This window comes from Platalea leucorodia (assembly GCF_965183815.1).
Source record: "Platalea leucorodia genome assembly, chromosome: 3".
NCBI classification, from domain to species: Eukaryota; Metazoa; Chordata; class Aves; order Pelecaniformes; family Threskiornithidae; genus Platalea; species Platalea leucorodia.
Window position 1 is genome coordinate 110862096 of NC_138825.1, and position 12954 is coordinate 110875049.

The 12954-nt window shown below is 37.8% G+C and overlaps 1 protein-coding gene across 1 annotated transcript in view; it reads left to right on the forward strand.

Moving 5' to 3' along the window:
* The window catches only part of ASAP2 (ArfGAP with SH3 domain, ankyrin repeat and PH domain 2), a gene marked incomplete at its 5' end in the record, with an annotated part of 93500 nt that overhangs the window by 15640 nt on the left and 64906 nt on the right, over positions 1-12954 (forward strand). The window contains 2 exons of the mRNA XM_082306242.1: positions 8084-8156; positions 12759-12904. Of these exons, the coding sequence (XP_082162368.1) occupies positions 8084-8156; positions 12759-12904 (219 nt within the window). The remainder of the gene's footprint in view (positions 1-8083; positions 8157-12758; positions 12905-12954) is intronic.

Genomic DNA, 12954 nt, shown 5'->3' on the forward strand with positions numbered 1-12954 from the left:
AGAAAAATAACAAACTGAGATAGAATGTCTGTGGGTATCTCTGATCTTTTGAGTCAGAGAGGATTAATTACAGCGAGTATCAGATTGCCTGTAAAGATACACCAGAAAAGCCAAACGCTTGTGCTTGCTGGGTACAAGTATTCAAAGTGTGCTATTGTTACTTTTTAAACACGACCAGTCCAGTAAGGCACAAGAGCTCATTCTTGCTCTGCTGTCTCTGCAGTAATTGTTTGAGCACTTCTCTTTTCCTTACTAACTGACCAAGTTTCTTCCTGTGTCCTTTTGTTTTTGGGAAGGACATTCCTTGTGTTCAGCATCTGCAGCATTATTACTTATTCTGAAATACTGGAATGGGTGAAGTACAGAAGGATTTATGGCTATTGAGTTGCCTGATATTTTAATGCAAATTGCTAAAATTGAGAGTGAGATTAGATTTTGTTTTAAAGATCTAATGGTTAAGATAATTGTTTATATTGGATCTGAAGTCAGTATGTTAATATTTTATTTGTATCTTTGTCAGTTAGATGTGCAGTATGGGGAAGAACACATAGGTTCCTGTCTCCAGGATTATTTTTCAAATGACTGGAGGATTATTTCCCAAAATTTTGTTACTGCTTTAGCAGTACTTCCAAGTATTGTTTTTGTTGTTGTTCCAATGGACTCTTTATTTCTTAAAAAAACAAAAAACCATTGGTTACCTTGAGACTTTTCACAAATTCAGATCCAGTTCTGTGAATACTTTCAGCAAAAACCCCATCCAAATAGCCAAAAATGTGAAATAGTTAATTTTAGCCTTTCTAAAATGAAGCTGCTGTGGGTAAGAAGAAAGGAATGTATTAGACTTTCAACTGTTTTAAATAAAAAATAGAGCAAAGATGATGGCCTCCTCCTTCCCCTTCCTCCCTCACTACTTCCCACAGTAGGCTGTCGTGCAGTCATGAAGGCACTCACACTGAGCTGCGAGAAGTCAAGTTCAGTTTTATTTCTTTCCTTTGTCTGGAGTTAGAAAACTTGGGCTTCTTGTTTCTCTTGAGAATAGCCCATTGGGCTAGGTAGTGTTTCTGGTTGAGAGTCTCTCAGTCTTTTCTTTTTAAACTGATTGCTGGAAACAGGGAGATTATCCTGGGGAAGGATGTGTACGTGCTTTTCTTTTCTTGCTGCCCTAAACATCTGCTGTTGGCCACTACCAGTAGAGGATATCAAGTTAAATGGAGTGTTGATCTGACCCAGTATGGCTATTTTTCTCTTCCCCTACAGATAAATAATTATTTTCTGGGCCACAAACAAATAAGACACTGGTGTAAGGACACTTGCATAAGATAAAGACCCAGACTTCTGCTGTAAGTTTGGTACGAAAGGTGTTTAATGAACGTCTAACCACTAGAGCCTGGGGAATCTCCTTTTATACTGCTACTGCCCTGTTTTTTCCTATACCCTTTGGTTCTGTAAAAGATGCCAGAGTCATCTTTGGGATGTTCAATTACTCAGTTTCTGCCTTCCTGCTTTTTTTCCTCCCCCAATTAAATATTATAAAAATAGAACCGTTTGTTTTCCCCCTACTCCACTGAAAAGAGCAAATAATACATTAATTTTTTGTGCCAGCCTGAAATGTATTAAATATATTTATTAATTTGAGCCAATACCCCTTCCAGAAGAAAGAAGCCTGTATATTGCACAGATCTGTTTAGACAATATAGATTTTTGGATTGATGCTAGTTTAGAGGTTCTTTTTTGGGTGGGTGGGGGGAGAAGCAGCAATGAAATGTTTGAACATTGTATTTCCCAATGGGCTTAAATCTTTCTAGGCAGTGTGAAACAGACTTGAACAGCTTTATTATTATTTTAAACTGTCAGGGCAGATTGTGGCATACGAAGCAGGATGTAGAATAACATTTCAGGAAGTTTCAGTAATCTCGGACTGATTTCTTCCTGGTAAGATGGGTTTGGTTCTAATTAGTTGGCACATTTTATTGTTCAGAGTAGAAAGCTTTGAAGCAGTTAAAATGGAAATTGGCCTTTGGCAAGTGAAACTGGACCTTGTTCCTACATGAGGAAAAAAGCCTTGCTGCTGATCACTGGTAGTTGAGTCCACTCTCTAGTGCTCATTTTAAAAGCCGTGTTTTCTTCTGTTTATTTTGGTATCCTTGTCCCCATCCCTAGTATACTTATTACAGACATGTTTGTTGTTAAATTCTCGTCAGGCATATAGAACTTTAAAATATTTTGTGTAATGGTTTGAATTGCTTCTTCTACACTCTGTATGGGCCTCAGAAATGCGTTTACTTCATTGTTGTAATTTTGAAATTTTCAGCCTGTGGTACCCCAAATATTTAATGTTTCTATTTATTACTGCATACCTTGTGAAAAATACATTAACAATGTGTCCAAAGTGTATTTGTGGTGGGTGCCAAAATATTAGCCTTAACTTGCTAGGAAAAAAACATGAATTACGATTTTTAAAAAATTCGCATGTTGCAGGTAATTTTAGGGTTGGTTTTTTTGTGATGTATATGATCATCTGTGGTAACTGCACAGAGATAAACTAATTGAAGATACAGCAAGAAAAATGAAAAATTACAGACTTTTCAAGCATAGCAAATAAACTTAGACATCTTTTGTAATAGTTTTCACTGTGTAGCCTTAGGTTGTAAGGTAAAACAGTTTTCAAACTAAATCATGTTTCTATGCCATTTTAAGAGAGATTAGCTATGCATTTTGAAGAATACTGATATGAGCACCAAATTTGATAATAAATTTCCTAACATTCATGTATTTTAATCCAATATTGCCATTTATTTAGAAGCCTTGAAATTAATGACAAGATCAGTATGAGGCTGATAATAGCATACTTGTTTTAGACTTGTCAAACAAGTGATCTCTATGATCTCTAGATATGCTACAGCAACACCACATAGATTCTGATGTAAAAAGTAATTTACCTTAAAAATGGTTTCACAAGATTAACATTAGAAGTCACATAAAAGTAAATGAACAGAAGACATAAATACTGTGTTTGGAAAAATATTGCACTGACAAGGGCACACTCAGGAAGGTCACTTTTGAGTTTATGTTTCAGTTCACACTGCATAGCACCACTTCTACAATAATGTAGCTTATTTTCTAATGTACTGTATAGAATTTGGGGCTTTTTCCCTAAATCAAAGTTATATTTACTGCTTTTAACAGGAGGGAAGTCTGAGCGCTCATCAGTAGAAACTGAGTGGGACTATGAAAATTATTTATATGGCCTCTTTGACTACATTGTGCTGAAATAAACAGATGCCAAAATAAACAGTCTTGCAATAGTTTTTTTGAGTCAAAACTAGAAGCATTACATGAGAGGACAAAATGATCCCACCATATGAATTACATGGTCACTTTTCTTCTGGTTCAGAAGTTTACTGGGCATTTTAAGTGGGTAAAAAAAATGCTAGAATATGCAACATCAGAAGCCATTTTAAATTTCACTGCTTCTGACACTGTACTGAAGGTGCACAAAGCAGTTGAATTAGGGGAGGATAGTGTTTGGCATGTGTGTGTGCATTGGTGTAGTGTGTGTATACTTGTGAAACAAATACAGGATTAGAAATTCAAAGTATAATAAAACTACAGCTGTATTTAAACTGATTTTTAAGTGCTCAGATTTGGACAAAGAAAAGGACGAGAAAATATGAAGAACAATACTAAAGACAAAGAGCTGACATTTTCAAGTTTTATGCTGAAATGACTCCTTTGAAACACTAGTTGTGAATAAGCGCCAATATCTTTCAATTAAACAAAGGCAAAGTCCCCCTCCCCATTTTTTGGTCTATAAGCAAGACTAAAATACAGTATGAAAGATGCAGAGTTTTTCAGTATTTTGTCCATTAGTCTACAGGCATACATAGCCACTCTTAAATCCAGTATTATCAAAAGATTTCACAAAGGAATGGAGGACTAGAAGAAACCTTCTACAGGAGCAAGTCTGGTTTCTTACCACAATAGGAAGCAACATAATAATCTTTCATAAATTTATTCAGGTCCCTCTTAAAATGGCTAGATATCTGTTACCCTTTATCTCCTGTTTGGAAAGCCTTCCAGAACTGCATTTGTTTTTCCCAATTCCTAGCGGCAGTTTGTTCAGGTACAGCTTTTACTCAGCTCTTCTCATGCTAAGTTTATTTTTTAGCTTAACTATTTCTTGGTGTTTGTCCCTTTTTCCTCTTTGTTACCACCAGTAAGGAGTTTAGGTAGGACCCTTCCATACCTACAGCCTGTCTGTCAGGGTAACTGAACAAGCACAAGGTATGAGCAATCAGTGCCATATTATCCAAACAAAATCGTATTGATCATAAGTTGCCTAGATAATAGCCCAAGCACCCTTGGGTGACTGGGGATCATTTCAGCAAGGCAGCCTGTTCTTCCTGCATTTTGTGCTTTTTAATTTTTTAAAATTATTTATTTATTTAAGCATTTTTGTGCCTCTTATTTATTTATATTTGTGTACCGGGCACATTCCAATTCTCTCTAGCTATCTGCTTGAGCTAGCCAATTTTAAGTTTGCTACAGCTTATTCCCAGTAATCTAATTACAAAACCAGAGCAGTTCAAGAAAGACTTTTTATTGCATTCCATACTTCACATACTGGTGGGTGAAAGCAACACTTACATTGCCTCCCATTTTGTGTGTGTAATTTTTCCACAAGTGTTTATCAGAGTTAAAAAATCCAGTGGTTCAGAGAGACATGTAATCTGTCAAGACCAACTTTTTGGACCTACATCTTTTTTGCATTTCAAAGAGTATGTAGTATTCAGTGACTTTTTTTTTATTTGTTTGTTTCCTTGTCTTTGGTGGAAGGAGATCTGTATCTTCATGGTTTTGTTTTTCATGGCTATATCACTCTGGCACCCTGTCGTGATTCTGCAGCCATCTGGTAGGCCAAACCTCTTTATTCTCCTTAGTTTTTTCTGACTGATCTCCCAGTTCATATATGTATTTTTCCCTTGGATACACAACTTTGCAGTCTTCAGTGTTGAATTTCTTCCCATTCTCATTAATCACATAAATGAATTGAATCAACAATAAAACACTCATATTTTTAAATAATGAAACATAGTTTATTTTTGTGACAGTTTGTTCATTTTGCTAATTACAATATTCTTTTAGGTTTTATAGGCAAATACAGTTGCATAGAGTACTGACTGTCACAAATTACTTCAATTCCTTCACTTTTTTTTGTTTTTTTCATTTTTAAGTGGGAGAGGGAAGAAATAACAAGTTGAGTCCATGTTGCCTTCATACAAAGGTAGAATACTTTGCTCCTGGGATAATTTTTCTCTGTTTTTCATGGCTTCAGAGTGGATCATCTGCCTGAACAGAAGCTGAGCCGAGTCCTCAGCTAGCGAAGTCAATGTTAAGTCAGTGTTGGTCATGGTATTTAGCCTGCTTCAGTCACATTGGTTCCCTGAATGTGTCAGCATTATTCTACAGACTCAGTGTCCGCTATCACCATAAAAATGTGGTAGCAGTTTCCAAACAAACTTGAACTTACAAAGCCTGGTCTATTGTGGTGAATGAATATGTGAAGAAATGTTGAGACTAACGTAATGCTAGGGATTAAAAAAACGTAGCTGGTAGAGATAACAGCATAGTAAAAGTGCTTGCTGCACTCATGCAGCTACTGAATTCTTGTTCAGAAATGTCCCTGGAGGATTCTTCAGCAGGAGCACCTGGACATGTTGGTCCTCCTACTCATTCCTGTTTTTCCCATTGTCTTTTCCGTTGGGTTGTGTTGTATCAAGGGACTGCCTCATAGCAAGAGTTGGAAAGTTGACCCAACTGAAAAATAACTCGCCGCCCCCCCCGCCCCCTCTACAGTCTGTGTTGTGTTTTTTTTTTTTTCCTGTCATCCTTGTTTTGAATTTTTATGTGGACCTGCTGGCTGAGATAGCTAGAAGCTTGACTTGTCGTCAGTGGTGTGTTAGGGGCATTAGCTATCATTTCTGTTGGACCCTGGCTGTGCTGTGCCTTACGGATTTGCTCTTCTGCTGCCTAATCCCAGCGAAAGCAGGAGTTGGTTGAGAGAAGCTGCAAACCAAAATGATGACTTTGGTTGAAGAGGAGGACTTGAAGTTTTTCTCCTACTGAAAGTCTGTGCTTTCTGACTGAGGCAGTCAAGGGCCAGAAGATTTTATGAATCCATAGGTCGGTCTGGATCCCTGACTGCAGTAGTACTAGTGGTTCATAATTCATCCAGTGCATTTATCCTTCCAACACTTCTTTTTTTTAAGAAGTGCGATGGTCTTTTTTTTTCTTCTCCCCCTCCTCCAAACTAAGGTGCAGAGATTAAATAGTTTATCAACTGCACACACAAATCTGAGACTCAGCTGGGAACTGAATCTATAACTTTTAAGTCTCTGGCTGTCAGCCTTCTCTTTGGACTGTAATTTGTAATGCTTGTAGTTGGAGACATTCCTTTCACTTTGTCTCCAAGAGGCTAATTGCCCTTTGATGCAGTCGTCGATGAAATTATCATTCCTCTGTAGTCAGCTGATCGGATGGTGCTTTTCTGAGGTTATTTTTAGAAATCACCGAATACACAATGAGGGAGCTTACTTCGCGTACTCCCATCCAGGCAGGTGACTAATCTAACCTTTGAGATCACACTGTACACAGGTTTGTTATAGTGGATGCAATTCAGATTGCTGAAGCGGATGAATAGAGCTGTGTGTGACTTTTATGGGCTTTCTTAGGTTTTTTTTTTTCCCTTCCTCTGTACTTCAGAATTCCAGGTGAAAAGGCCTCTGCACTTCTCCTGCTAATATGTTTCAGATGTGAACTATAAAGATGCTGGAGGTAAAGCTTCAAACAGATATAGCAGTACCATGACACTATAACATTAACGTTAAGACACCATCTAAATCTGTTGGTTTCCATGGAATGCTGCAAAGATTTTGCCTGGCTATTTGTGGTCTGAATGGATTCAGTTTAGGAATACTCCCATAAATATGAGGGATAATATTTCTTTTTGCATTCAGTATGTTAAAATAATTGGATAAGGTCCTAGGGACTGACTTTTCCGCATCATTTCTCTTAGACAAATTATTAATAATGAAACAGTGGTAGGTCAGATGTGTAGCTGCTGCGATTCACTGAAATCTTTTGAATGAAAACTGGAATGAATTTGGTGCTTTTTGTTTGCTTTTTTAGCATGTAAACAGCTCTTGGCATAATATAATTTGTAGTGTTTGGTATTGTTCTTCAGTGAGGTTTAAAGACATCACCATCTCTGGAACCCATACTTAAATTTTCTTGCCGTTTCACAAAGGGTTTTGTTTTGGTGGTTTTGGGTTTTTTTTGTTTTTTTGTTTTTTGTTTTTTGTGTTTGTTTTTTTTTTTTTTTTTTTTTTAATAATTTGTGTAACCATAATTCTGCTTCTCTGTTCTGGAACAATTGTACATTTTTGGATCTGCCCATATTTCACTTCAGGAAGCAAAATGGTTGCCTGCTTCCACTTCTTTCTTTGAAACAAATTGGTTATAAGCGCTTGAGTATTCTGGACAGGATTTAAACTTGAATTTTATGTTGTGTTGGTGAGAGCTTTGCCTAGTGATAAAATGTGTGAAAGATATTTGAGAGATGTGCAATTTATTTTGTTCAGCATAGCAGTGAGAAAGTTCATCTGTTTGGGAGTGCAATTAATTAACTGAATTATCCAGGAAAACTGAAATTAAATTCCATTTTTAATATTCTGCCTGGGGAAGTGATATTGCTTGTTTCTTCAGCAGTGTCAGAACATACGATGGGTTGAAACTGTTTTAAGCTGCTTTAATAATTTAACATAAGAAGAAGAAATAGTTTCATTTTAGATCGTGATGGGTATACATGATGCTGGTCACCAGCAGAAGAGGGAAGATGTATTTTTGTGGACAACAGGACAGAATAGGTTGTATGGATGGGGGTGGGAGCAACTGGCAAGTAAGTTATTAATTACAGAAATAAAGTTAACTAACGTAATAATGTTATAATTACAGAAGGTTTTCAGGGCACAGGTTTACCAGAGGACAATCCAGTATTTCACATATAATTTTTCTCTTGTTTTAGGCTCTGGATGTTGACCGAACTGTTCTCTATAAAATGAAGAAATCTGTCAAAGCCATAAACATATCTGGTCTGGGTAAGTACATAATAATTCCTGGTAGTTTATATTGGTGAAATTGGAGGATTTCAACAGTCAGTTGTCTTACTGAATCAGAAAGTTACATGGGTAACTCTGAGAAGAGAAAAATGTACATTTTTAAATAGCAGTCTTGAACTAACTGCTTGATCATGAGCTCAGTAAGGATGCAATTTTGTGAGGTAGCTGAACCTGTCTAGCTGGCATACTGCTACCAAGTGGAGAAGCCGTGCTCTCCTCTTTCCACTAGGTCTGGGCTACCTGCTCCTTCTGCCACCCCTGGCGCTTGACAGATCTCTAGAGGAGATTTTTAGCTCATATAAAGCTGCATATGCAGTGAAATCAACTTAACTGGGATCAGATGAGCACCTGAAATGGTATGGCCTATGTATCATTGAGCGCTGAGGGCATGGGAGGGGTGAGATTACTGTCTTTGGCAGCAATAAGAAGTTACATTGGCTCTACTGCTTTGTGAAACCTCACTCTTCCTGGTGGCTTCCAGTTATGTATGTTGAGAACTTCATGACAAGAGAGAGCTGATGAGCTGCAATTTTTTATGGTCATGATGCATAAAGTCAGATATTTCTCTTACAACACTGATAAAAATACAAAGATATAAAAATACATATAAATAAAAAGAAAAATAAAAGATATAAAAATACAAACTATTGCTGTGTGCATTTTTATGTGTGCGCCAATCTCATGGAGTTTTGTGTGTTTATCTTCTTTGAAAAAATAACTGAAGCTTTTGTGGATCAGCAGCATTTTGTGAATAAGACACAGCATTTGTTTTTGTGGATAAGAAACAGCATTTTGTTGGCTTTTGTTCTCACTTTGCAGTTCATAGCAATTAGAGCTAACAAAACCTGTATTATATGCAAAATAGATAGGCCTGGCGACCTTGGAGAACCACCAATATCTGACAGAACTTGTGGGCATGTTGGTGTTCTGATATAAGGTTGTAACAAAAACTGCTGTTGTGGTATAATTCTTATCAGCTAATTGAAAGGAAGTTCCTTCTTGCCTAACATAATGAAGCTGTTATCTTTGGATTGTGGAGGGTCCAGTTTAAGATTCATCTGGAGTTGTGTCATCTCTTACATATTTATTTGGCACCCTTTCTTCTGTTTTTTCTTTTTGTTTTGGTGGGGTTTTTTAACTTTTGAGTGCTTGACGATGCCTCATAATCAGTGTACTTGTTAGAGCACTGTAGCAAATCACTATAGTTTTTACATAAAATCAGTACCTTGCCTAGTTTTTAAATTCATGCTGCCCAATCTTGACAATCGTCCTGGTTTCGTCTGGGATAGAATAAATTTTCTTCCTAGTAGCTGGTATAATGCTGTGTTTTGGATTTAGTATGAGAATAATGTTGATAACACACTGACGTTTTAGCTGTTGCTGAGCAGTGCTTACACTAAGTCAAGGACTTTTCAGCTTCTCATACTGCCCTGCTAGCGAGTAGGCTGGAGGTGCACGAGAAGCTGGGAGGGGACACGGCCAGGACAGCTGACCCAAACTGGCCAAAGGGATATTCCGTACCATATGACAACATGCTGAACAAAAAACTGGGGAGAGCTGGCCGGTGGGGTGCAGCCACTGCTTAGGAACTGGCTGGGCATCGGTCAGTGGGTAGCAAGCAATTGCATTGTGCATCACTTGTTTTGTATATTCTTTTATCGTTGTTATTATTTTCCCTTCCTTTTCTGTCCTATTAAATTGTCTTTATCTCAGCCCACGAGTTTTACCTTTTTTCCGATTCTCTCCCCCATCCCACTGGCGGGAGTGACTGAACGGCTGTGTGGTGTTTAGCTGCCTGCTGGGTTAAACCATGACAACAACAAAGGTTTGGAGGCATTTCTCTTCCACCAGCAGAAATATCACTAACCTAGCCACTTGCCAGCCCTTGGGTTTTTTTTTAACAAAACAAAAACTTGTGGCTCTGCATTCATAAGAACACAGTTACTGAATTTTTAATATAAGTTCCCTGGGTATTAAGTATACATGTTTTGGCTTTCTTTTTTAATGGGTGAACTTAGAAACTGTTATGGAGAATTGGATAGTGACTCCAATTTGTACATAATTTAGTGTGTTACTTAAAAAAAGCCTCTAAACCCTCAAACAAACCTGGCTCAGATTTCTTTTTTTGATAGATTCCAAACCTTTTGTTTGTAGAGAAGCTTTTAAAATCTGTCAGGAAGAAACTATAAGGCAGGGAGAGTATTTCAGAGGGTTCCATGAAAAAATATGATTTTGCGTTCTTCAGAAGCACTTGTGGAGTACTAGCTCAGCTAATAGTATTGCTGCAATAACTACCATCAGGTTTCTGGGGAATGTCTCAGAACTGCTGCTGTGCTGCTGGTTTGTTGGCTTTGTTTAATCTGATACATAGATCCAGAAGAACGGTCCCTGGGATGCTGGGGAATAGAAAACGCTTGGGGATGCTGCATGGAATAGAAAGCTCTTGTTTCCTAAGGTGAAAAGGCAGCATGGTTCAGCTGCTGATTGCACATCTAGCTACAACAATTAATGGTGGCAGCCTTTTCCTCTTGTTTTCATGCAGTGGCAGCCTTCTCTTTTTGCTGTATGAATTGTGCCCTGACCTCCACCCTCACCTGTGTTCAAATAAGCTAAGCTGGATGCAGGAAGCAGTAAGAATGCAGAAAGCAATATGGAAATAATTCACCTTACTGGGTAGCTGTGTGAACTAGAGGAGTTGTGACCTGCCACATCCTGTTTTTTTGCTGTCTGTGCCAGTTCGTTTAAAGCTTGTTCAGGTGTGTGTACGTCACACAATAGTATTAGTTGCATATCCTTACTTCATCCTGCAGCTCAAGTAGCAAAACATTTGGTAAGTGCTCAGCCCCTGCTGTTGATGCTGAGGAAAAATAAGTACAGTTCAGTGCTAGGATGTAGTTTTTAAATTGAATGGCTATATGCAAACTATCTTTTACAGGCTGCAAATCCAAGCGCTCATGGTAGAAACTTGTAGAATTAATGCTATTTGTGTAACTTCAGTTCTGCATGTACATTATGACAGTAATCACACGATATTATACCACTACTCCACAGGATTTTAGTTTCATATATTGGAAAATAAAGAAAATTTGTAGCTACTTGAGAAATAAAGTTCTTGAATGGCTGTCCAAATAGGAATGTGAGCAGACAGGCTTGTTTTTAAGTTGGAGCGTGCTACATTTATTGAACAGGTTGTATAATTAATTCATAGAAATTTGGAGAAAGGACATTGCATCAAGAATCCTGTGGATATTAAATGTGTTGATGTATACAAATGGGCTTGAAATGAAACTGGCTCATTGCTTGTTTGAACAGATTAATCCTCTCTAAATAATCTTCAGGGTTTGTGCTGGTCTCATGCAATGACCAAAAAAGGGTCTTTGTTCTTATTAATGCATAATTTGTTTTCTAGGGTGTGGGGCTTCTTTCCTGACTTCCTTTGAAGTGTTAGAAATTGGCCACAGCTGGAATAAGAAATAGGTAACATGAACTTTCTCAGGTGCCAACTTGGTGTGCTTTGTCCATGTGCTCAAGCTTGACGTGGTCACTAAGCTTGGGTTCAGAAAGACTTTTTGCTTTATTGCACAGATCAAATTGACAGGGACTTTTTATGCTTGTCTACACAAGCAAGTAATCTGGTGTCCTAGGAGTGAATCAGTAGGTCGAAGTAGTTGAGACTGAGGCCCTTCAGATTTCCTTTATATTTGAATCAGGGAAACTTGCTTTAGGCCTAGATTTCATCTCATTCCCTGAGCTGAATAACCCCCCAACACACGCAGCTCAAAGCTTTCTGAGGGGCAGAAGTGTTAGGTGTGTGCTGAATGACTTGCACTGGTGCAGCCCACACAGTGATTCAGAACCTGCTGTCTCCGTTAAGCATGGACCACTTCTGGGGCAGAGCTGCTGGTTTTGTTGTCTCAGAAAGGAAGCTAGTTGTTCTGAACCAAAAGTGCTTTGAGAACTGAACTGGCCTGTGGTAAATGCAGACTGCTAGGATTTGCTTCAGATCCCCACTGCTGCTCTGTATCAGAGAGCTAACATAGATATGGGTTTTGTTCTCATCCGTAGTGTAGTTTGTAGTCCCATTTCCTGAGATGACCCGAGAGTCTTATTTGATCTATTGCCTTCTATTGCAGAGATCCAGGACTCTGCCAACACACTTGATCTTCTCTGTTTCTTTGTTCAGCACACAGTTAAACATAACAGAACACAGTTAAAATTAGCATTAATAAAAGACTCTAAAAGTTCATTATATGAGTTGGGAGTTGTTATGTGGTCTCAGGTATGGTGCAGAAATATCGTGGGTCTTTCTAGAGTTGGATACCTGTCAGATGATTGTCTTGTCTTGATGACACATTGTCTTTTGTACAGCATGTGGGTAGATACACATAAACCAGAATTAGTGAGATACGTCATACTTCTGGCATATCAGTGTTAAAATAGAAATGATAAATGTTTATTGTATCGAGTAAATATTTTTTAGCAATAAATCTTCTGAAAAGTTTTTTTTTAAAAAAACATCAGTTGTAATTGCAATAACCTTTTATCTACTGATGATATTTTCATGTTTTGCTCTTTTTGAAGCTCACGTGGAAAATGAAGAACAGTATACACAAGCACTGGAGAAATTCGGAGGCAACTGTGTTTGCAGGGATGACCCAGATTTGGGAACAGCGTTTTTAAAATTTTCTGTGTTTACAAAGGAATTAACTGCACTCTTCAAAAATTTGGTAAGAATTACTTAAGAAAAACATGTTGAAATTTTAAGGCCATTACAAAA